This window comes from Salvelinus fontinalis, chromosome 16, assembly GCF_029448725.1.
Source record: "Salvelinus fontinalis isolate EN_2023a chromosome 16, ASM2944872v1, whole genome shotgun sequence".
Classification (NCBI taxonomy): Eukaryota; Metazoa; Chordata; class Actinopteri; order Salmoniformes; family Salmonidae; genus Salvelinus; species Salvelinus fontinalis.
Window position 1 is genome coordinate 18995243 of NC_074680.1, and position 23334 is coordinate 19018576.

The 23334-nt window shown below is 45.4% G+C and overlaps 1 protein-coding gene across 7 annotated transcripts in view; it reads right to left on the bottom strand.

Annotated features, from left to right (window-relative positions):
• LOC129812779 (ral GTPase-activating protein subunit alpha-2-like) overlaps positions 1-23334 on the bottom strand; it is a 157264-nt gene that overhangs the window by 90539 nt on the left and 43391 nt on the right. For all 7 annotated transcript variants that reach the window (XR_008753074.1, XM_055864636.1, XM_055864640.1 and 4 more), the window contains exons 3-13: positions 18173-18222; positions 8859-8916; positions 7678-7721; positions 7371-7551; positions 6757-6872; positions 6415-6553; positions 5359-5564; positions 2796-3026; positions 2222-2401; positions 1643-1777; positions 1386-1534 (exon numbers count right to left, since the gene is read on the bottom strand). Coding sequence is in view for 6 of the 7 variants with exons in the window: in XM_055864636.1 (XP_055720611.1) it covers positions 1386-1534; positions 1643-1777; positions 2222-2401; positions 2796-3026; positions 5359-5564; positions 6415-6553; positions 6757-6872; positions 7371-7551; positions 7678-7721; positions 8859-8916; positions 18173-18222 (1489 nt within the window). In the remaining variant the exon portion in view is untranslated. The remainder of the gene's footprint in view (positions 1-1385; positions 1535-1642; positions 1778-2221; positions 2402-2795; positions 3027-5358; positions 5565-6414; positions 6554-6756; positions 6873-7370; positions 7552-7677; positions 7722-8858; positions 8917-18172; positions 18223-23334) is intronic.

Sequence of the window (23334 nt, forward strand, 5' to 3'; positions counted from 1 at the left end):
GGAGGGTAGCCTCACGATATCTCAAAATATTGGCCACCATTAATTGGATATTTGAGTGCCGTAAAATAAAAAGTGAGCTATACCTGACAAGTGTGAGTGGTTTAGGTTAATTGTCCCATCCTTTGTGGGATCTGCCTGTCAAGCAGCAGCTACCGGTAGAAACTTTGTACAGTTGGCTTAACATAGCGGTAAGTAGACCGCTATGTAGAAGTATGTACTTTTTCTCCAACCAACATAGCTAACTTCGCTTGGTAGGCCTAACATTATTCCTTTTTCAACATTGTTTTTAAATAGTGTTTAGTCGGCCTCCCGGGTGGCGCAGTGGTCTAGGGCACTGCATCGCAGCACTAGCTGTGCCACCAGAGACTCTGGGTTTGCGCCCAGGCTCTGTCGCAGCCGGCCGCGACCGGGAGGTCCGTGGGGCGCCGCACAATTGGCCTAGCGTCGTCCGGGTTAGGGAGGGTTTGGCCGGTAGGGATATCCTTGTCTCATCGCGCTCCAGCGACTCCTGTGGCGGGCCGGGCGCAGTGCGCGCTAACCAAGGTAGCCAGGTGCACGGTGTTTCCTCCGACACATTGGTACGGCTGGCTTCCGGGTTGGAGGCGCGCTGTGTTAAGAAGCAGTGCGGCTTGGTTGGGTTGTCTTTCGGAGGACGCATGGCTTTCGACCTTCGTCTCTCCCGAGCCCGTACGGGAGTTGTAGTGATGAGACAAGATAGTAATTACTAACAATTGGATACCACAAAATTGGGGCGTAATTATTTTTTTTTTTAATAAATAAAATAAAAATAGTGTTTAGTCACGATTGCTGCTGACAAACATGATAGGCTACATTGATTGACGGACCACGTCAAATTGGCTAGCTAATAACAGACCACGTCAATCAAGCTAACTTTCAGGGGATAAACTAGATGACTATATCTAAATATTGTTTGATTTAGGGTGATGACAGTAGTCCGATGGACAACTTTACCAGGACGATGTCAAGCTCTTTCCAAAAGCCTAATGTCTGCTAAAGCAAGCTAAATGACACATTGCTTCTGCTAGCGAGCTACAAATGGGTAGCCAAACGGTTCTGGCTACCCTCACGCATCTGAAAATACATGATCAATTGATGTTTACTATATAACTCTGATGATAGAGCTAAATGTGGAATAATCAGAAATGTGTAGTTTTGACTAGGCTCTTCAAGAGGAGATATTACAATCAAATAGTTGTAATTATTCTTGAAAACAGCACGTAGTGGTCAATGGATTTAGTGTAGATGGGGATCTCCTTGCCCCCCACCGGGGGCCCCAGCAGCCAAACTGAACACTATTGTGACGTTTTATTGATAATGTTTAGTGTATATCAGTATGTACGTTGATGAGGTGCTGACTGACGTACCATGTCTGTGTGTTCATGGCGTGCTCCATGATCATGTGTCGGTAGATGCTCAGCACCCCTTTGCACACCTCCACCTGGTTGTCCAGTAGTTTGGCCACGTCCTGGCACGGCTCCAGCAGAAACACGTTGGCCGAGTTGGTCAGGAACACCTGGGGGGGTAGAGCAAAACTACGGTCAGGGGTTTACGAGATACATCTGGACACGCACAACAACAACAAAAGCGTTTCAAAAGCCAAAACGCGCTTGCACGTACATACCTGCAGGGTGGGCTGGATGCCAGCCTTGATATCTCTGTTCTGTTCCTCAGTGAGACAGCCCCGGCTGATGGCACTGCTGAAGGAGTATGTTCTGCCCCAACTGGACGAGCGCTTGTGACCATGACTTTCTAACGCCTGCAGGAGGATACGACCGTCCAGTCAGCGTGGCGAGTATGAAATTGAGTGTTCAGAGTTAATTTTTGTCTGTGCATCCACTAATTTGTGCTGTATGTGTGTGTAGTAATTAGGTTAGTGTTTATATTTGTGTTTTATACACGTGTGAAAAGGAAATGTGTTTTTTTGTATATCCCAATGTGCAGAAGGTGTTTTTTGTATATTCCAAAGATCAGAAATGTGTTTTTTGCAAACACCTTCAGAGAGTGGGGTCACAGCCAGGGTCAGCCATTATCAAAGGTGATCCTTGGACCAATTAGGGTTAAGTGCCTTGCTCATTGACAGATTGTTCACCTTGTCGGCACGTGGATTCGAACTAGCGACCTTTACGTTAATGGCCCAACGCTCTAACTACTAGGCTACCTTCCGCCCTGTGTGTGTTTGTCTGTGTATCACTGTCATTACCTGTGTGTGTGTGCTATCGGTCTCAGTGATGAGCAGCTGCTCTGGGTTCTCCTCCACCTCGGCCTGTCTGCTCTTCTCCGGCTCCGTCATGAAGCCTGGCTTCTCCTGCAGGATCCACTTCCTGTACACCTTGATCACCTTCCGGGTCGCTGACGCCTCACAGGAGGGCAACAGGAAGGCCTGGAGATACAGAAAGATATTACACAGTATAATGCAAGAGAAAATAGGATAATGGACGTTGGATAATGAATAAATGTATTTTCAGTATCCTAATAAGGTGTTTGCTAAATGACACGAAGCAGATGTGGTGGTTAAGGACATTTAACTTGAATTAACTCGAATTATTAAATTTGCTCCAGCGAAGAGGATTGCTTTGATGTAGTGATAGTGTCTTTGCACTAGAGGGCAGCACACAACAGATAAGATGGTTTCTCAGCATCATGTTCCAAAGCTAGTGGGGTACCAAAGGAAATCAGCTTCACAACTAAAACTGCTACTGCGGAGGAAAAGCCTAGTTAATACTCTCATTGAGTCACTTGGAAACACTTTGTCATCATCTCTCTGTGGGCTGTACCTGGTGAAAGACCTCGTTGACGAAGTTGATGTTGTCCCGTGTGGAGAGTAGGATGGCGTGCACCATGTCGTAGACGCTGCGGTGCTCCTCGTCGATGCTGCACAGGCTGGAGTCGCTGGGGCGCCAGTCAGACAGCGTGCTACTGTTAGAGTGGCTCTTCTCTGGCTCTGTGGGGCCCTCGCCACCACGGTCTTTATCCTTCTCCTGACTGCTACTGCCTGCAGTGACAGTCTGAACACACACACAGCACAGGCAGCGGGTTGGACAGGGTACCAGCGAGAGGGTATAGGGCTGGGTTCCAGTATAAATTATAAAGACCAAGACAAACACAGCATTAACTGTTGGTTGAATAAAATTATTCATTATTTATTTATTAAAATAAACCTCGCCTTGGAATTGACCATTCAATTCTACCTGCATTAAAGGGATACTTTATCTACTTCCCTAGAGCCAGATGAACTTGTGGATACCATTTGTATGTCTCTGCGTCTAGTATGAAGGAAGTTAGAGGTAGTTTCGCGAGCCAATGCTAACTAGCGTTAGCGCAGTGACTGGAAGTCTATAGGTATCTACTAGAGGTTGACCGATTAAATCGGAATGGCCGATTAAATAGGGCCGATTTCAAGTTTTCATAACAATCGGAAATTGTTATGAGAAGAAAATTACACCTTTATTTAACTAGGCAAGTCAGTTAAGAACACATTCTTATTTTCAATGACGGCCTAGGAACGGTGGGTTAACTGCCTCGTTCAGGGGCAGAACGACAGATTTTTACCTTGTCAGCTCGGGGATTCAATCTTGCAACCTTACAGTTAACTAGTCCATCGCTCTAAAAACCTGATTACATTGCACTCCACGAGGAGCCTGCCTGTTACGCGAATGCAGTAAGAAGCCAAGGTAAGTTGCTAGTTGGCATTAAACTTATCTTTTAAAAAACAATCAATCAATCATAATCACTAGTTAACTACACATGGTTGATGATATTACTAGTTTATCTAGCGTGTCCTGAGTTGCATATAATCGATGCGGTGCGCATTCGCAAAAAAGATACCTAACAATAAACATCAATGCCTTTCTTAAAATCAATACACAAGTATGTATTTTTAAACCTGCATATTTAGTTAATATTGCCTGCTAACATGAATTTCTTTGTGTCACCTCTCTTGCAACAGAGTCAGGGTATATGCAGCAGTTTGGGCCGCCTGGCTCGTTGCGAACTGTGTGAAAACTATTTCTTCCTAACAAAGACAGCCAACTTCGCCAAACGGGGGATGATTTAACAAAAGCGCATTTGCGAATAAAAGCACAATCGTTGCACGACTGTACCTAACCATAAACATCAATGCTTTTCTTAAAATCAATACACAGAAGTATATATTTTTAAACCTGCATATTTAGCTAAAATAAATCCCGGTTAGCAGGCAATATTAACCAGGTGAAATTGTGTCACTTCTCTTGCGTTGATTGCACGCAGAGTCAGGGTATATGCAACAGTTTGGGCAGCCTGGCTCGTTGCGAAATAATTTGCCAGAATTTTACGTAATTATGACATAACATTGAAGGTTGTGCAATGTAACAGGAATATTTAGACTTATGGATGCCACCCGTTAGATAAAATACGGAACGGTTCCGTATTTCACTGAAATAATAAACGTCTTGTTTCGAGATGATGGTTTCTGGATTCGACCATATTAATGTCCTAAGGCTCATATTTCTGTGTGTTATTATGTTAGAACTAAGTCTATGATTTGATAGAGCAGTCTGACTGAGCGGTGGTAGGCAGCACCAGGCTCGTAAGCATTCATTCAAACAGCACTTTCCTGCGTTTTGCCAGAAGCTCTTCGCTGTGCTTCAAGCCTATCAACTCCCGAGATTAGGCTGGTGTAACCGATGTGAAATGGCTAGCTAGTTAGCGGGGTGAGCGCTAATAGCGTTTCAAACGTCACTCGCTCTGAGACTTGGAGTAGTTGTTCCCCTTGCTCTGCATGGGTAACGCTGCTTCGAGGGCGGCTGTTGTCGATGTGTTCCTGGTTCGAGCCCAGGTAAGAGCGAGGAGAGGGACGGAAGCTATACTGTTACACTGGCAATACTAAAGTGCCTATAAGAACATCCAATAGTCAAAGGTATATGAAATACAAATCGTATAGAGAGAAATAGTCCTATAATAACTACAACCTAAAACTTCTTACCTGGGAATATTGAAGACTCATGTTAAAAGGAACCACCAGCTTTCCACATGTTCTCATGTTCTGAGCAAGGAACTTAAACGTTAGCTTTCTTACATGGCACATACTGCACTTTTACTTTCTTCTCCAACACTTTTTTTTTGCATTATTTAAACCAAATTTTACATGTTTTATTATTTATTTGAGGCTAAATTGATTTTATTGATGTATTATATTAAGTTAAAATAAGTGTTCATTCAGTATTGTTGTAATTGTCATTATTACAAATACATTTTTTATTTTATATTTTAAAATCGGCCAAATAATCGGTATCGACGTTGAAAAATCATAATTGGTCAACCTCTAGTATCTACTAGCATGTTTGACATCGGACCTACCTGGATGAGTTTGGGGATGACCTCGTTAGTCCCGTTCTTGGCGCTGGGGGTGGCGGTGCTGACATACTTCTTCTCCAGGAAGAAGGTGACCAGCCAGGTGATGAAGGCCACACGGGGAGCCAGGTACTGGTCTCTCGTACAGAACGTGCTCTCGTTGTTACGGGTCACTGGGACATACAGAGGCTTTGGTCTGTGGTGGGGGAGGTCTGGGGGAGGTCGGGAGAGGGAAGGGTCAGAGACACAGAGAGGGAAACAAGAGTGATATATACAGCAGGTGAAAGACACAGTGGGAGTTAGAGAAAGATAAGGAAATTACACTAGATCTAAATACACTGCTCTTTCAGTCAACGTCAGGTTTTTTTGCTGTTACGGGCCATTATATGAAAATATTTAATTCAGCCGACAAAGTAGCTGACCTGAACAACCCTGATAATTAGTGAACCACAGCCTCGTGGACCAGGTTAATGTTTCAAAGGATTTTAATTTCTATAATTCATGAAACCTCATTTAAACATGGGTTGAATACCTTTGAATTGACTGGCAATTAGCTAAAAATAGACATTCCCTCTCAGACAGAGAGTAGATCATTAGAACAGGGGAAATGGAGGAAAACATCAAGTTCATGACAAGATGTCTAAATTGCCTGGCCTCAGGAATCTGTGTGCATCGACTGTAGTAATTAGCTTTTGGGTCAAGTTTTTGACTTGGCAAACGCCTGTTGCTGCAATTATAAATTAGAACTTCTGACTTGCCTGGTTTAATAGAGGAGCATGATATTACACTTCCCCTCCAAAAAAAAAAAAACATTTATCCAAAGCTGCTTCTCAGGAGAGTAGCTAATACCCAATTTGCATGCCACTTTAAAAAAAAAAATGTAAAAAGCTACCAGGAGTGTGTTAGAGAGTCAAGCTGCACATTCAGAATCTCAAATGGAGTAAGCCCTTGAGTTTTTGCAAATTGACCCACGGTGACATAACAGTATAAAAAAAAGACTGCTCTTAGGAAAAAGGGAATACAACCCCACATGCACAGACTCACCCACACCCACACCCCTACCTAAAAGCGGCTTGTAAAGGTTGGTGAGCTTGGTGAACGAGGGGAAGAGGTGAGGAAGGTAGTACTTCTTGAACAGACTGAAGAGAAACCTGAAGCCGGTGTCCTGGTTGTCTTTGTTCTTCCACTCTAAACTGGATGCCTTTCAGACACAAAGAGGCAGACTGAGTCACAACACAGCCAGACAATAGGCCCAATACAAGCTTGGTAGTGGATACATTACTTTGTTTTTACAGGAAGGAATGGCCTCATTTGATGAGATTATGCATTTTGAAAGTATTCGACCAAGGCCACAGAGTGATCCAGTGTTGTCAAGGAAGGACAATATTGTAGCAGGAGCCTCACCTGGACAACCATAAACTTGAGCAGGGTTTGGAGGATGTAGCAGGTCTGGTCGTCTGCCAGCTTCTCCCCTGGCACAGCTGGCACCAGCGGAGTAATCTCCTCAGGCACCACCTTGGCTGTTGAGCCAGAGAGAGAAACAGAGCGAGAGGGGGAATGAGGAGTGAGGAAGGCCTTGATCTCACTCCAGCAGCCCATTTCATGAAATAATCAGTGTAGTTGCCCAGGACCCAGACAATCACAGTCAGCTAGCTGCCCCAGCTCAAATTGCACAACTTCCAGATGGCACTGAAACAGGTCTGAACAGCAAACTGAGACACATTCAACTGTAAGGACAGGGGACCAGAAGACGGAGCATGGAGAGCCTTGGGGTATGTTGAGCGTGTGTGTGTGTGGTTTTACTATCCTTGTGGGGACAAAAAGTCGAGGACAGTAAAACAAGGAAAATTCAGGACAACTGGGGACATTTTGCTGGTCCCCTCAAGGAAAAAAGCTATTTTAGGCTTAGGTGTTAGGGTTATGGGTTAAGGAAAATAGGATGTTGAATGGAAATCAATCGCTTGGTGCCGACAACAATAGTAAAACAAATGTGAGTGAGAGACATTGAGGGGTCTCACCATCGGGCGGGTTGGAGAAAGGGTTGTAGATGATGGTATCCAGGGTACAGGGTCCTCTGGTGGAGGGCACGGCAGGGAAGCCTGGCACCAGGCAGGCAAAGATGAGGAACTGCTCCTCTGCACAGTTATTCTGCAGGGCCTGCAGCCACAGCAGGAACAGACGAATTCCCTCACATCTGATCTGCATGCAGGAGGACAGGGGACAGGTTACTGTACACAGAACAGGATCAGACTGCTCCGTCTCCTTCAAAATCACGTGGGAGTAACATGTGCAAGTTTGTGTTAGAAAACGCAAAACAAGTCTCACCTTGAACGAGTTTCCAGTGTGCAAAAGCTTTTTCAGAATAGAACCTGCAACGGAAAGCGAGAAAGCATGACGAACAGAGGACAACCCTGACACCAACAAAAGAGATATGCCTTCCACCTGATGTGTACTAGAGATACAACACACTACTCTCTGCACATAGTTACACTTAACAGAGACAAGCACGTCGGTCTGTTCCATCAGTAAATATTGACCTTGGGGGTGGTGATAAACCAGTCAGGGAGGGAAGGCTGCTCATTCTCCTGATGAAAATGAACATCAATTGCCTGGCGTGCAGTTATGAAGCCAATCAGGTCTGCGGTAATCAAATGAGACATTGCTCTGATTGCTAAATGCCTGCTTCTCCACTCATCAGGTTAAATCAATGCGTTGAAAAAAAATGAAGAATAAATTGCTTCCAATCCCAACTCCTAGGCTCCAAGAGATTGGAAATGAGACATAAGGAGAGACCGAGATACATTTTCCACCAGGTGACGGTCTGTAAATGCTTGTTTCTCTAGTGGAGGGGACCCTAAAAAGACATCACTGGGCCCTGTCTTTCTATACAGCTTACGGCGTTCCTTGTCCGTGTTGCTAATGAGTTTTGTCCTCTAACTACTTTGGGCAGCAGGGTCAATGATAGGCAACAGTTGTCTTGGTGAGGTGACTCCTTAAGGATGAGGCTAGGGAAGGAGGGACAGGTTTTAGCTGGCATTTTGTGGACTAGGGAGCGTGTTTGGGGACTGCCGAGGGAAGATGAGCCTCCATAGTGGGAGCAATAAGCCCCAGGGGTTGATCCGCGGCGACGATCTCTGCCTCATCGCTTTAGGGAAACGGCTGACAAACAGAAGATTATAATTGAGGTTATCGCTGCTTGCGAGGATGAAACCGAGCGACGCATAATTCAATTACCAATTTGCATTTCAAATGAAGCTCTCATTTGCATTTTTCATTTACCTCTCCTTCCGCGACTAATTATTTTCTTCTCACACAAACTGTTAAAGCATGGTTGTGCCGATAATCTATGCTTCCGTGGTTTATTTCGGTGGTTGTAGTAACACAGGAGGGGACAGACCTTTGACTAATGTACCCATGCGGAAGAATGCAAATATTACCACTGTAGGCCTATTCAAGGAGGGTAGAGTGAGTACCAACTTAGAAACAGCTGATTCATTGGTACATACCTATACTGTGGAACTGCCATCGACTGTAGATTCGTTCTGGTAGAAGTTGCAGAATTTTCTGGAGAAGATGGGAAGGAACGTGTAAAATATTAGCACAAATGCCTGAAGTGTCTTTCTCCGAACAGACAAATCAGAACACAGAGACAGAGCAGAGAAACCTGATCACAGATGGAGAGAGGACAGCAAAAATGTACTCGATAGGCTTTAAACAACTCACTTTTGCACACCACACACTAGACAGGGCCATGTTGCTAAGCTGCTCAGCCATACATCCTAAACAGAGACCACTTAAAAAAAGCATAGCAGCCTTGTCAGTCAACCAGTAGTCACTGCTCTCCGTTCCTCCTCCTCCGTGTGTGTCTCTGGCCTGCTATAGGGGTGGCCCCGGTGACACGGGACAACGCTGGAAATGTCATCACCTCGCCAACCATGGAATTTACAACTCAATTAGAGCGTGTGACCTTTCAGCAGGCTATAATTACTCCTCCACTGAGGGAGGGGTTAACTGGGTCCCTCTGGGGGGATAAAAAAGAGACAGGGGGGATGAGAAGAGAGGACACCACTGTGGAATGTGCAGTGTGTGGCGGCTGGTCCGATAATGGCAGTGGATTGTGGGTAATTGATGAACCACTTGGTAGAGCAACCCTACCCTGCATGATAAAGCTCTGCTCAGAGAGAGAGAGAGAGAGAGAGAGAGAGAGAGAGAGAGACAGAGAGAGAGAGGCCTCTGAACAAGTCCTCACCAGCAGTAGCTATACATGCAAACTGAATTTGTAGTGAGTCTTGACAAGTAGAGAGACTGAAGGAAGAGTCCACACATGCAGAGCACGGAGAAAGAGCGAGAGAGACCATATCCTGGATCAGTAGCCAAGAGGAGAGCAGCCATGCCACATTATGGCTTCCAAAACTCATCTCATGTTTCGAGTACAGCACATCTCGGTTTATAAACACCTCCCCCCCGCTCTGTATTTCTCCCCTCCTCCACCTCTCTCTCGTTGTGCATCTCTCCTCGTGTCTACTCCACTCTCCGTCTAAATCCCTATTCTTCTCAGTGATAGAAACAGAAATCTGACAGACAGCCATCACTCCTGGTGTCCCTGTGTCCTGGTTGACTCCTCTCTGATCCAGAGCGTGATGATACATGTCCTTCTCTATTGCACCTTTCTATTGATCCCGGCTGGGATTAGACATGCCCAGCTCCCAGCACTGATGCTCTCCTTGGAGATGCAGACACATTACTCTAGGTGGTAAAACAGTGGGGGGTCAGTCTAAGCCTGTGTGGTTTCCAGAGAGGGAGGGGTGTGTGTGTGTATGTGTAACACCCACCCTTCGTCCAGGGGAAGGCAGGGAATGCTGGAGCAGAAGCGGGGAGACTCCCCGCGGCGGTGGGAATGGCAGCCGCAACAATGGGACTTTACTGGCTGATATGAAGCGCTGTGAGACTGACAAAGGGGCTGAGCAGAGCGGGCTGACTGAGTTACTCTAATCTGGAGACGTACTCCAGGCATAAAGATGGGGTATTACGGAGGGACGCGTCCAACTCCAACCACATTTACATGATCCGTACTTAGGTTTCCAGCCACAGGGCGTACATGACTCAGAATACACTTCTACCAGAGGTGTTCCACAAGGGCTTTCCAGCGCTCACAGACAGGCTCAGCAGAACTTTGAAGACTTTGTTTTTGTCATTGTACCCACTGATTTAAGCTTCACTTTGGTAGGATGTAACACCGCACCTGTGGAGTCTCTCATCCTTGTTTTGACGCAACAATGAGAAAAGTTGGTGAATAAGGCAAGAGGATTCGGTGGAGTTTCAACTCATGTTAAGACTGAGCTTACTTTCCAGAAAACATGAGGAAACTTTCTTAAACCAGCCATATATGAGCCAGAGACATTAGTTTCTATAGCACAGTCAGTCACAGTGGAGTTGGTAGTGAATGGCATGGCAGGCATGTGACCATCACAGCCCAGAGAGCCACAGCAGGCAAATAGAGCAGGGTCACAGTTCACTGTCATTTATTCAACTATTGCATGAACCTGCATTGAACATGTTGGAGTAACTCCAACTGTGTAGGACAGTTAAGTAGATCACTAGGCCTGGAGGCCTGGGTGAAATAATATGTGACAGTAAAATGTCCGGTCATACAGTGAAAAACTGAAAATGTTTCCAGGCCAACCCCCACAGTGTAAACAGTGGATTACTCATTTACATGGAAACCAAATCACGAGCCGTTTGTAGAAGTAGATACTGAGCTCAACTGATGACAGCCTATAGCCTATCAAATAGAAGTAGGCCTAATATGGTTCTGATCGGATTGGTTAAGTAGCCTATCAAACGGAGTTCTTGCTTGAGCGATATCTAAATTTGGTCGTAACAAGCTTATCAGACATGCAATGTAGCAAACATATAACCAAAAGGGCATTCGTGAAACGGCTTCATACTACTCTGACCAGTAGGTGGCAGCAACAATACACTGTAGCTCTTCCTCAAGCTAATGATTACCAGTCCGATCAGTACTCACACATTCCACTTTTATCAAAGTCAAAGCAAGCGGAATTCGCTGACCCTTACGTTTCATAGCAGGTCTTAAAAATAACTTTTAATGATCAGCTAGGATTTGTTTTTGACAGGGCCGGTGAGTACAAGTTCAACCCACTGCCAGTGAGGCGGAGTAGGCAAATCAACCCAGTGACGGTTGCCTAATAGATACCCAGAAGTTTAGACAATAATAGCAACCTACAAAACAAAGGCCTAGACTACTACTCAACAGCAATGCATCAAATGACAAATCTAAACTCTCTAGTATGGTCAGGTGAAGGCTTACATTTATGCTATTTGGCAGACACTTACACTTACAGTCAATGCGTGCATACCTTTTGACATATGGGTGGCCCCGGCGGGAATCGAACCCACGACCATTGGCTTTGCAAGCTCCAACGCTTGTAAAAAAGCATTGATACTTGCACCAGAAGTCTCCTGCGGAAGATCTGACAATCCTAATCCAAACCGGAGAGGAGAGGAGGAAAACACACAATGGCTCCATGTACATTCTCCTGAAGGATATTGGCTAGTAGAAAACAAGCCAATAAAAAGCCATTGAGCTCTTCCACCCTTGATGCGGACGAAGGGGAAGATGAGGCCATTAACCCAGAGACACAGAGGAGAGGCATTGACGGGCAGCCACGATACAGGTTGACATTATTTTATTCATGACCTACTTGGAACATTCCCATTTACATACCCTGCATTTTAATGGTTCGGCTCTGCAGCGAGCGGTTAAACTGACATCAATCACGGCCAATCGTCTGCCCCCGTGAGCGACGGCAGAGACAAGCACAGTAAATCATGAGAGCTGTGTAAATCGAGCGCGTTCCTCTCCTCCATGTCCTCTTTCCTTCATAACATGATTACCGTCCTGTCTCTCTACTACAGCACTGACTGGAGAGTAGGCTGGCCTGAGTCCCAAGGGTCTACACACAGAAAACCACACAGTGTTCAGTCGCTGGCTGATATCCAGAAATAGTGGAGAAAAGTAACATCAATTTAGCTCACAGAGCTCTCCATTTCTATCTGCTCTCCTTTACCCAAAGGCATATTTGTTGCATCAAATAAGGTATATTAAAAACCCTCTGACCACCACCCTATTGAAGTGTATTCTGGACAGACTGGGGCTTTCCCAGTTGGGTGACGAATGGCTGGGCTCAGAGAGGTGAGTCAGGGCCTGGGTGACGGATGGCTGGGCTCAGAGAGGTGAGTCAGGGCCTGGGTGACAGATGGCTGGGCTCAGAGAGGTGAGTCAGGGGCTGGGTGACGGATGGTTGGGCTCAGAGAGGTGAGTCAGGGGCTGGGTGACGGATGGCTAGGCTCAGAGTCAGGTCGCAGCCCAGATACTGGGGAAGCACACACACTTCACTCGGACATCCCCTGGTTACAGAACCACAGCCAGTCTCACAACCACTAACCTGGTCAGAACCACAGGGCCACAGCCAGTCTCACAACCCCTAACCTGGTCAGAACCCCAGCCAGTCTCACAACCCCTAACCTGGTCAGAACCACAGCCAATCTCACAACCCCCAACCTGGTCAGAACCACAGCCAGTACCACAACCCCTAACTTGGTCAGAATCACAGGGCCACAGCCAATCTCACAACCCCTAACCTGGTCAGAACCACAGGGCCACAGCCAATCTCACAACCTGGTCAGAACCACAGCCAGTCCCATAACCCCTAACATGGTCAGAACCACAGCCAGTCTCACAACCCCTAACCTGGTCAGAACCACAGGGCCACAGCCAGTCTCACAACCCCTAACCTGGTCAGAACCACAGCCAGTCTCACAACCCCTAACATGGTCAGAAACACTGCCAGTCACACAACCCCTAACCTGGTCAAAACCACAGGGCCACAGCCAGTCTCACAACCCCTAACCTGGTCAGAACCACAGCCAGTCTCACAACCCCTAACCTGGTCAGAACCACAGCCAATCTCACAACCCCTAACCTGGTCAGAACCACAGCCAATCTCACAACCCCTAACCTGGTCAGAACCACAGCCAATCTCACAACCCCTAACCTGGTCAGAACCACAGCCAATCTCACAACCCCTAACCTGGTCAGAACCACAGCCAATCTCACAACCCCTAACCTGGTCAGAACCACAGCCAATCTCACAACCCCTAACCTGGTCAGAACCACAGCCAATCTCACAACCCCTAACCTGGTCAGAACCACAGCCAATCTCACAACCCCTAACCTGGTCAGAACCACAGCCAATCTCACAACCCCTAACCTGGTCAGAACCACAGCCAATCTCACAACCCCTAACCTGGTCAGAACCACAGCCAATCTCACAACCCCTAACCTGGTCAGAACCACAGCCAATCTCACAACCCCTAACCTGGTCAGAACCACAGCCAATCTCACAACCCCTAACCTGGTCAGAACCATAGGGCCACAGCCAATCTCACAACCCTGAGATCAACAAAACAGTCTTTATCTGTGATTGAAATGCACTGTATACAAACTTGTGTACTGCACACAAAAATAACTTACTTTTTGTGTGTGCCTCTCACGAATTTCCAATGATGTGACGGTTCAGTGGACAGGACCTCTGCCATGCGGGAGGGTAAATAACCATGTGTCAGTGGGTCTGGGAGTCCTGTCATGTGACCACAGAGCTCCCGTCTTGTGACAATGACGCCAGAGGTCTAGAGCGATGTTCCATGACTTCCACCTACATACACTTGCTGTAATTAGTGCCAGTCTTCCCCAGCGTTTCACAACTGTTCCTCATCCACCTACTCAAATGGGCTGCAATTTGTCGGTACAGCAGGAAATAATCTGTAATTAATTGAGAAGTGTGAAGACTGATGCCGATGCTGATGTTCTGTATCTACACTGACTGTACAAAACACTAATGAACACCTCTTCTTTCCATGACACAGACTGACCAGGTGAAAGCTATGATCCCCTATTGATGTCACATGTTAAATCCACTTCAAATCAGTGTAGATGAAGGGGAGGAGACAGGTTAAAGAATCATTTGTAAGCCTTGAGACAAGCCGTGGACTGTGTATGCGTGCCATTCAGAGGGTGAATGGGCAAGACAAAAGATTGAAGTGCCTCTGAATGGGGTATGGTAGTAGGTGCCAGGCGCACCGCTTTGAGTGCGTCAAGAACTGCAACGCTGCTGGGTTTTACAGGCTCAACAGTTTCCTGTGTGTATCAAGAATGGTCCAACACCCAAAGGACATCCAACCAACTTGACAACTGTAGGAAGCATTGGAGTCAACATTGTAAAGTCCATTCCCCGACCAATTGAGGCTGTTCTAAGGCCAAAAGGGGGTGCAACTCAATATTAGGAAGGTGTGCACACACACAACCTAAAGCATCTACATCCAGTGTGGCCTCGACATATGAACTACTGCAAGAACGTTGTCATTGACTGATTAGCCCACTTGTAGGCTAGGGGCAGATACTGTGCAGTCAGTGTGTACCTATTCTAGCGTGTAGTGTCCGCTGTAGTGGCCTAGCCAAAGCCTGCTCCCTCTTGGCAGTGAAGACACAGAGGAAAGTGAGGAAGTGATGGGGAGAGGCAGGCCAGGGCTAGGAGAAAGCAGCCGTTATGCCCACTGCCAATCTGAGAGTGAAGGCAGGCAAGTGTTCCATGGGAGGCAGCCAGGGTCGATCAAGTTCAACAGAGGTGGTATTCACAGCATGACTTAGCAAACATGCAGCGTGTAGTGCAGGCTAGCAGCCCTCTGTCCTCAGCTTTTATGTCACGCTGCGACATCTCCTCTAATGGTTGCCTTTGAACGTGTGATACGCGGTTAATGTGATGCGTCTGGCTGAGAGGACTCAGTCCGTTTTTGTTGTGCATTAGATCAGTGAGTGAGATCATTCAAGAGAAAACAGGCATTTGACTGTAGCACTAATAGGTTGTCCAAAACATGGACTGAATAAGGGACGGCACGGACATCGGTTCGGTATTGTCAGGGGCAGGTATTGATTAGGCTGGTTACTGAACTCTATAACTGTGTGTGTTAGGAGGTGTATTGAAGGGCAGACGTACAGGTATGCTATGACATTCTGTGTCTGTGGCATGAAGAGCAGTACACAGGCTCTCTGCGCCTCATCATACCGTGGTGTAACCATACACACACACTACACGCCAGTGTAACAGCGCAAGCTGCCCCTGACAATGCCACCACACAGAGAGAGAGCAGCGAGGTGGCGGGTGACGACGGCAGGGGGTGGGGGTGCTGGGTTGAGGGAGAACAGAAAGACCCATTACCCCTGCTACACAGAGGATGACCCCTCCCCAACCACCCTCAGAAAGGGGGCTCACATACCGAACCACGGTGACAGTAAGGTCATCTCCACAGCACAGCCAGGTCAAAAACAATAACACGCTGGGGACATGTCAAGCCCAGAGATGGCCCAGAGATGGGGTCTTAGTTTGACGGATGGGGAATCTGTAGCCTAGTTTCTCATCGTTCCTTGGAGAGCTGAGACAACTGGAGCTAGGAGCGTGCTACCTTTAGTGAGGTATCTGGAGACTTACAGGGATGAATTCATGAAGTGGGTTATTGAAGGCAGAGAGATTCTTTATTCTTGGCCCGTCTGTCAAACCAAATTAAAAAGTGTGTCACAAAGCGTGGTGGAGTCACTAATGGCTTTATCCTTGCAGCCATCCAGTCACACACCCACCTCTGTGCTGTCTGCGGATGACTTTATGGTTGATTGACGAGCCTAACTAAAAGTGATGATACAGACCTGCTACAGTACTAGGGGCATTGCAGTTCACAGCACAAGATGTCGGCAATTTGAATCTGATCCAAAAGAGTACAAAGACACAGCACAGAAGGGCCCGACAACAGGCACATGCCCTCCCTTGAGAACAGAAGGAAATAAACCTGTGCACACCATCAAATCCTTCTTCTAGGAACTTATTTCCAGGCCTTTTCTACTGTACAATCTATCCCCTTACACTGTAAAGTGAATGCTTTCTTTGGTGGCCGAACACAAAGCAACACCCATTAGTGCCAGGCGTACGCTCGCAGATAGACCTGGTATTTCAAGTCCGTATTGTTATAAACAGCCACGTCCGATCCAACATGTCTAATCTAGCATCTCAGAGAGAAGGGAACACAGTGTGTCAGTTGAGGATCAAAGCTGTTCGTATCGGTACTGTACACACCACTCAGTGAGCTTATCTTCTCGGCACACTGTAAAAGCACACGGGGCTAAAGGGGAACACACTTGGGTTAAGCTGCTTTCAATTTTAGTTCTTTTTCAAAGGATAACCTAGAAGTATTTTTTAAAGGCATGTGGAATCTGAGGCCATATGACTGGGTGTGGAGGGAGACAGACTTCTCATGCTGTGGAGGGAGGCAGAGAAAGCCAGACTGAAGCCTAGCTTCATGCCACATGAACAGACAGAGCGCACTTCCTGTCAATACCGGGTTGGATGTCAGCTTGACTGAAGCCCAGGTTTCAAAATGTACGGAGAGAGAAGTTCAGTCAGGTGAAAGTCAGGTATCACAAATACAGTTTGAACTCCGTTCGTGACGTTCTCACTCAACAGTCAATACAGGAGAAAGACTATAAGCAGCTGACCGTCAATAACACAGGATACCGCGTACACCTGCAATACCAGCATGCCAATAAAGCACAATATATAGATATATATAGATATATATAGATATATATATATATATATATATATATATAGATATATATATAGATATATATATATATATATAGATATATATATATATATATATATATATATATATATAGATATATATATAGATATATATATATATATATATATATATATATATATATATCATGTTCTGCACCTCACACCAGTAAGTTTGCGAATAACAAGCCAAATGCAGTCCACATATGGTGATACATTTTATGTAAAATTATAATACGTTGAAGATGCCTGGGTAGCTCTCTGACAGAGTAGAGAAGGGACAGGTAACTTTGATTGGAGTGGGGGCCACAAAAAATCTGAACTCATCATGAGGGGCCACAGTGGCTGCCAGTTACCCGTCCCTGGAGTAGAGTATATGGCCTGCTGACACCGTTTAACCTCGATCTCACACAGAGACCAGTGGGCCCATGTCCAGACCTCAGCCCTGGGCTCCTCTTCCTCTGTCCTGCTAGAATGACCTCTGTCGACACAGTGAGAAGAACACTCCCCTCACACAGAGACTCCATTTCCACTGAAAGGACCTTGACATATGCTCTCTTCTAGCTTCTCTCCGTCTCTCTTCCAGAGACTGCCAGCCAGCCCGGCCCTGCCAGGACCAAATGTTAGTGGAGAGCTAACTGTTTGTATTGGAAACTGGAGCTGCTGTTTGAGTCAGGTGGGAAAACAAGGTGGGGGACTTTAACCTCCAGGAGAAGCACCAGACTGGAGAATGACATCAGTCAAGCTGTTTATAAACCATGTAGGCCACACAACACTCATCTCTGCTGAACAAAAACCCTGCAAATGAATACAGTACACAGCAAGGTTTTTATCATCTCTGTGTGCTGCCTTCAACACGGGTGAAAAACAATCAAGCTGGGTCTATTAATTCCTTAACAACCCCGTTTCCTTTTCTATTTGAGGTGAATTCAGGAAGTAGGCAGGCAGGTCGAATTAGCACCAAGGAAACGGTGTTGGCCCCTCCCTTCAGCTGAATGCAAAGCTGAGTAAACAGATTGAAACAGATCTGATCCATGTCTATGGCTGGAACTGTCACTAGACAGACAGGGAATCATCACCATGATTCAGAACAGAAAGGTACAGCAACTTACTTCAAAAATAAAGAGGATCGAGTCCAGCTCCTCCCTCTGAGATTTGTTCCCTGAAAGAGAGAAGAGAGTCAGTTTCATCCATAAAAGAGGAAAGACAGTTCAACATTGGGGTTTGGAACCTATCAGAAATGTGTTGTTCATTTCACTTCAGTGGTTTCCAAACGTCCTTCTGTAGTCCAGCATCTGCTTATCATCCAGATCACTTTTGTAAGTCCTAATTGATCACAACACTAGGGATGCGAGTTCTCTCTTACAATGAAGTGAGACATATTGACTTGGATGAGAACTGGCAGACCCTGCAGCTCTCTAGGGCCAGGATGAATGTGACTAACATATTTCATCATTCCAAAGCCCTGACAGTTGTGTGACTTTCATGATCTTGTCTGTGTGTGTGTGTGTGTCTGTGTCTGTGTCTGTGTGTGTGTGTGTGTGTGTGTGTGTGTGTCTGTGTCTGTGTGTGTGTCTGTGTGTGTGTCTGTGTGTGTGTCTGTGTGTGTGTCTGTGTGTGTGTCTGTGTGTGTGTCTGTGTGTGTGTCTGTGTGTGTGTCTGTGTGTGTGTCTGTGTGTGTGTGTGTGAAAAAGATCTCTACAAGTTATGAGCACCACAAAGAGGCCGCTGCCAGTATACCGGAGGTCACTTCCTCCCAAGGTCATGATCAAAATAGAGCTAGGCTCTGAAGCTGTGAGGAGGAGAACGTGGAAGCTGAAGTCACCCCTCTCAACCATGTCATCAGAACAGTGTGTTAGAGAGTAGTGAGAATGGGGAAAGTGGAGGGGGTTTATTATTGAAGGCCCTACGATGGAGCAGGCATTAAACATGGAGGTAGTCACCCAGGGCTCAGAGTAAGTGCTGGAAGGGGACTTGGGGAGAGGACCCACAGAGGGGTGTGCGTTACAGAGCCCAATCATCAACAAACAGACTGACAACAGGGGGGGGGGGGGGGGGGGGGCACTTAGATCAGAGTGTAGTGTAGCTCCACCTTGGGTTAGATAACGGGCCAGACAATGGGCGAGATCAAGCTCTTCTCTGTTCTCCTCCCTCTTTCTAAACGGGTTAACCTAGAGTACATGTCTCTGAGAATCCTGCACTATCCTGCACTAGAATCCTGGCGTGTGTTCTGAGAAGGAGAGGGTTCTGGGAAATGTATGATTGTTGTGATGCACTTTCTAGGTTATTATTAGCTCCCAGCAATACTAATCCAGGGGTTCCCAAAATGAAGTACTGCAGAGGTCTGCAGCCAGATCGGAAAATATTATTATTATGCATTTAGATGTTTTTTATGAATATTGCTAGCAACAAACACATTTTGGACAAGAGATCCATGGAAAAAGTTTGTAGGGTACATACAATGTAATATTATTCATCCACAATTTACAATCCACAATTTACAATTTAAACCCTCACAGGGATATTGGTATCCACAGCACTCAATCATTGATCAATTTCGTCAACTCCATTCTTCCTGTATTCGCCAAAAATGTTGTTCTCTGCACCAAGGCAACATGTGTAGAATTGTGGGAAATTAGATTGGAAACTGCTAAATGTTCTCTGTGATGCCAAGAGGGGGGCATTTAAAATGTTCTTTCCCAGGACCCGAGACTTGATTAGTCCGGCCAGGCAGAAGTCAAGGTAAAAACTGCTTATATGCTATTTTTAATGAACTCTAAGGTAGGAGTTGTGTTGTGATATTATGAGGAGGTCCCTGATGAATTTGCTATCACAGAAGGGGTCCCAGACGCAAGAAAGTTTGGGAACCCCTGTACTAATACACGCTTTCTACTCTGGAACATTTTACACATTCTGTTGTGTACAGATATATTTCAGTGGACAGAAGATATACAAATATACAGCTGAAGTCAGAAGTTTACATTCGCCTTAGCCAAAAACATTTAAACTCAGATTTTCACAATTCCTGACATTTAATCTTAGTAAAATGTCCCTGTTTTAGGTCAGTTAGGATCACCACTTTATTTTAAGAATGAGAAATGTCTAGAATAATAGTAGAGAGAATTACTTATTTCAGCTTTTATTTTTCTTTCATCACATTCCCAGTGGGTCAGAAGTTTCCTTACACTCAATTAGTATTTGGTAGCATTACCTTTAAATTGTTTAACTTGGGTCAAACGTTTTGGGTAGCTTTCCACAAGCTTCCCACAATAAGTTGGGTGAATTTTGGCCCATTCCTCCTGACAGAGGTTATGTAACTGAGAAGGGTTTGTAGGCCTCCATTCTCGCAAACGCTTTTTCAGTTCTACCGACACATCTTCTATAGGATTGAAGTCAGGGCTTTGTGATGGCCACTCCAATACCTTAACTTTGTATTCCTCAACTTTGGAAGTATGCTTGGGGTTGTTGTCCATTTGGAAGAGACATTTGCGACCAAGCTTTAACTTCCTGACAGATGTCTTGAGATGTTGCTACAATATAGCCACAATTTTCCTTCCTCGTGACGTCATCTATTTTGTAAAGTGCACCAGTCCCTCCTGCAGCAAAGCACCCCCACAACATGATGCTGCCATCCCCGTGCTTCACAATTGGGATGGTGTTCTTTGGCTTGCAAGCCTCCCCCTTTCTCCTCCAAACATAACGATGGTCATTATGACCAAACAGTTCTATTTTTGTTTCATCAGACCAGAAGACATTTTTCCAAAGAGTACGATCTTTGTCCCCATGTGCAGTTGCAAACCATAGTCTGGCTTTTTTATGCCGGTTTTGGAGCAGTGACTTCTTCCTTGCTGAGCGGCCTTCAGGTTATGTTGATATAGGACTCGTTTTACTTTGGATATAGATACTTTTGTACCTGTTTCCTCCAGCATCTTCACAAGGCCCTTTGCTGTTGTTCTGGGATTGATTTGCACTTTTCGCACCAAAGTACATTCATCTCTAGGAGACACAACTCGTCTCCTTTCTGAGCGGTATGATGGCTGCGTGGTCCCATGGTGTTTATACTTTCGTACTATTGTTTGTACAGATGAACGTGGTACCTTCAGGCATTTGGAAATTGCTCCCAAGGATGAACAAGACTTGTGGAGGTCTACAATTATTTTTCTGAGGTCTTGGCTGATTTCTTTTGATTTTCCCATGATGTTAAGCAAACCGGCACTGAGTTTGAAGGTAGGCCTTGAAATACATCCACAGGTACACCTCCAATTGACTCAAATGATGTCAATTAGCCTATCAGAAGCTTCTAGCGCCATGAAATCCTTTTCTGGAATTCTCCAAGCTGTTTCAAGGCACAGTCAACTTAGTGTATGTCAACTTCTGACCCACTGGAATTGTGATACAGTGAATTATAAGTGAAATAATATGTCTGTAAAAAAAAAAATTGGGGAAAATTACTTGTGTCATGGACAAAGTAACTGTCCTAACAGACTTGCCAAAACTATAGTTTGTTTACAAGAAATTTGTGGAGTGGTTGAAAAACAAGTTTTAATGACTCCAACCTAAGTGTATGTAAACTTCCGACTTCAACTGTATGAAACAAACCCTAAAATAATTACATTCCTATAGTTCCCCAGAATCTCACTGTGGGCTGAGGTGGTGTTAAATTACATTTGATCATGTAGTACATAAGCTCTACATTATCAAAATCAGACATGCTTTTGAGTTATGTACCCAGTAGGTCTGGCACTGGCCTTTTAACTATTCTAAAGCCGAGAACCAAGAGGCATGGAGAGACAGCCTTTAGTTACTATGCTCCCAGCCTCTGGAATAGCCTGTCAGAGAACCCGGGGTAGGCCGAAACTGTGGACATATTTAAGAGATCTTAAAACACATCTTTTTAGCTTTTTTAGTCTTTCAGTTTCTATTGTGATACTTTAGTTTTTTATCCTCTTATGTTTGTTGTGTAGAAAATATATATATATATATTTTTTTTTAAATAGCTTTTCCTGTATAGTGCATTGTGTTGCATTCATGTCTGAAATGTACTATATAAATAAAGCTCGATTTGATTTAGGGTTTTGTGCCTCGTCTTGCTAGTTGTCTTTTTCACCTCTGAATGGGCCCAAAATCACTGAACATCACCTTGGTTGCAAACTCAAATCATTAACCTGCTGCAATGTAATACCAGATCTGAATTTATGTTAATCTAATTGGCTTTGAACGGCTAAGGGAAGTCGTTGGAATGAAAACTACAAACCCCCCTTCCAGAATTGAACACACCGGCTCTGAAAGAGCTGAAAACGTCATTACCCAGCTAGTTATACACTCTACTACCGGGCTAGAGGACTGGGGTAGTTTACCCAGCTAGTTATACACTCTACTACTGGGCTAGATACTGGGGTAGTTTACCCTGCTAGTTATACACTCTACTACTGGGCTAGATACTGGGGTAGTTTACCCAGCTAGTTATACACTCTACCACTGGGCTAGATACTGGGGTAGTTTACCCAGCTAGTTATACACTCTACCACTGGGCTAGATACTGGGGTAGTTTACCCAGCTAGTTATACACTCTACTACTGGGGTAGTTTACCCAGCTAGTTATACACTCTACGACTGGGCTAGATACTGGGGTAGTTTACCCAGCTAGTTATACACTCGACTACTGGGCTAGATACTGGGGTAGTTTACCCAGCTAGTTATACACTCTACTACTGGGGTAGTTTACCCAGCTAGTTATACACTCTACTACTGGGGTAGTTTACCCAGCTAGTTATACACTCTACTACTGGGGTAGTTTACCCAGCTAGTTATACACTCTACCACTGGGCTAGATACTGGGGTAGTTTACCCAGCTAGTTATACACTCTACCACTGGGCTAGATACTGGGGTAGTTTACCCAGCTAGTTATACACTCTACCACTGGGCTAGATACTGGGGTAGTTTACCCAGCTAGTTATACACTCTACCACTGGGCTAGATACTGGGGTAGTTTACCCAGCTAGTTATACACTCTACCACTGGGCTAGATACTGTGGTAGTTTACCCAGCTAGTTATACACTCTACTACTGGGCTAGATACTGGGGTAGTTTACCCAGCTAGTTATACACTCTACCACTGGGCTAGATACTGGGGTAGTTTACCCAGCTAGTTATACACTCTACCACTGGGCTAGATACTGGGGTAGTTTACCCAGTTAGTTATACACTCTACTACTGGGCTAGATACTGGGGTAGTTTACCCAGCTATTTATACACTCTACTACTGGGGTAGTT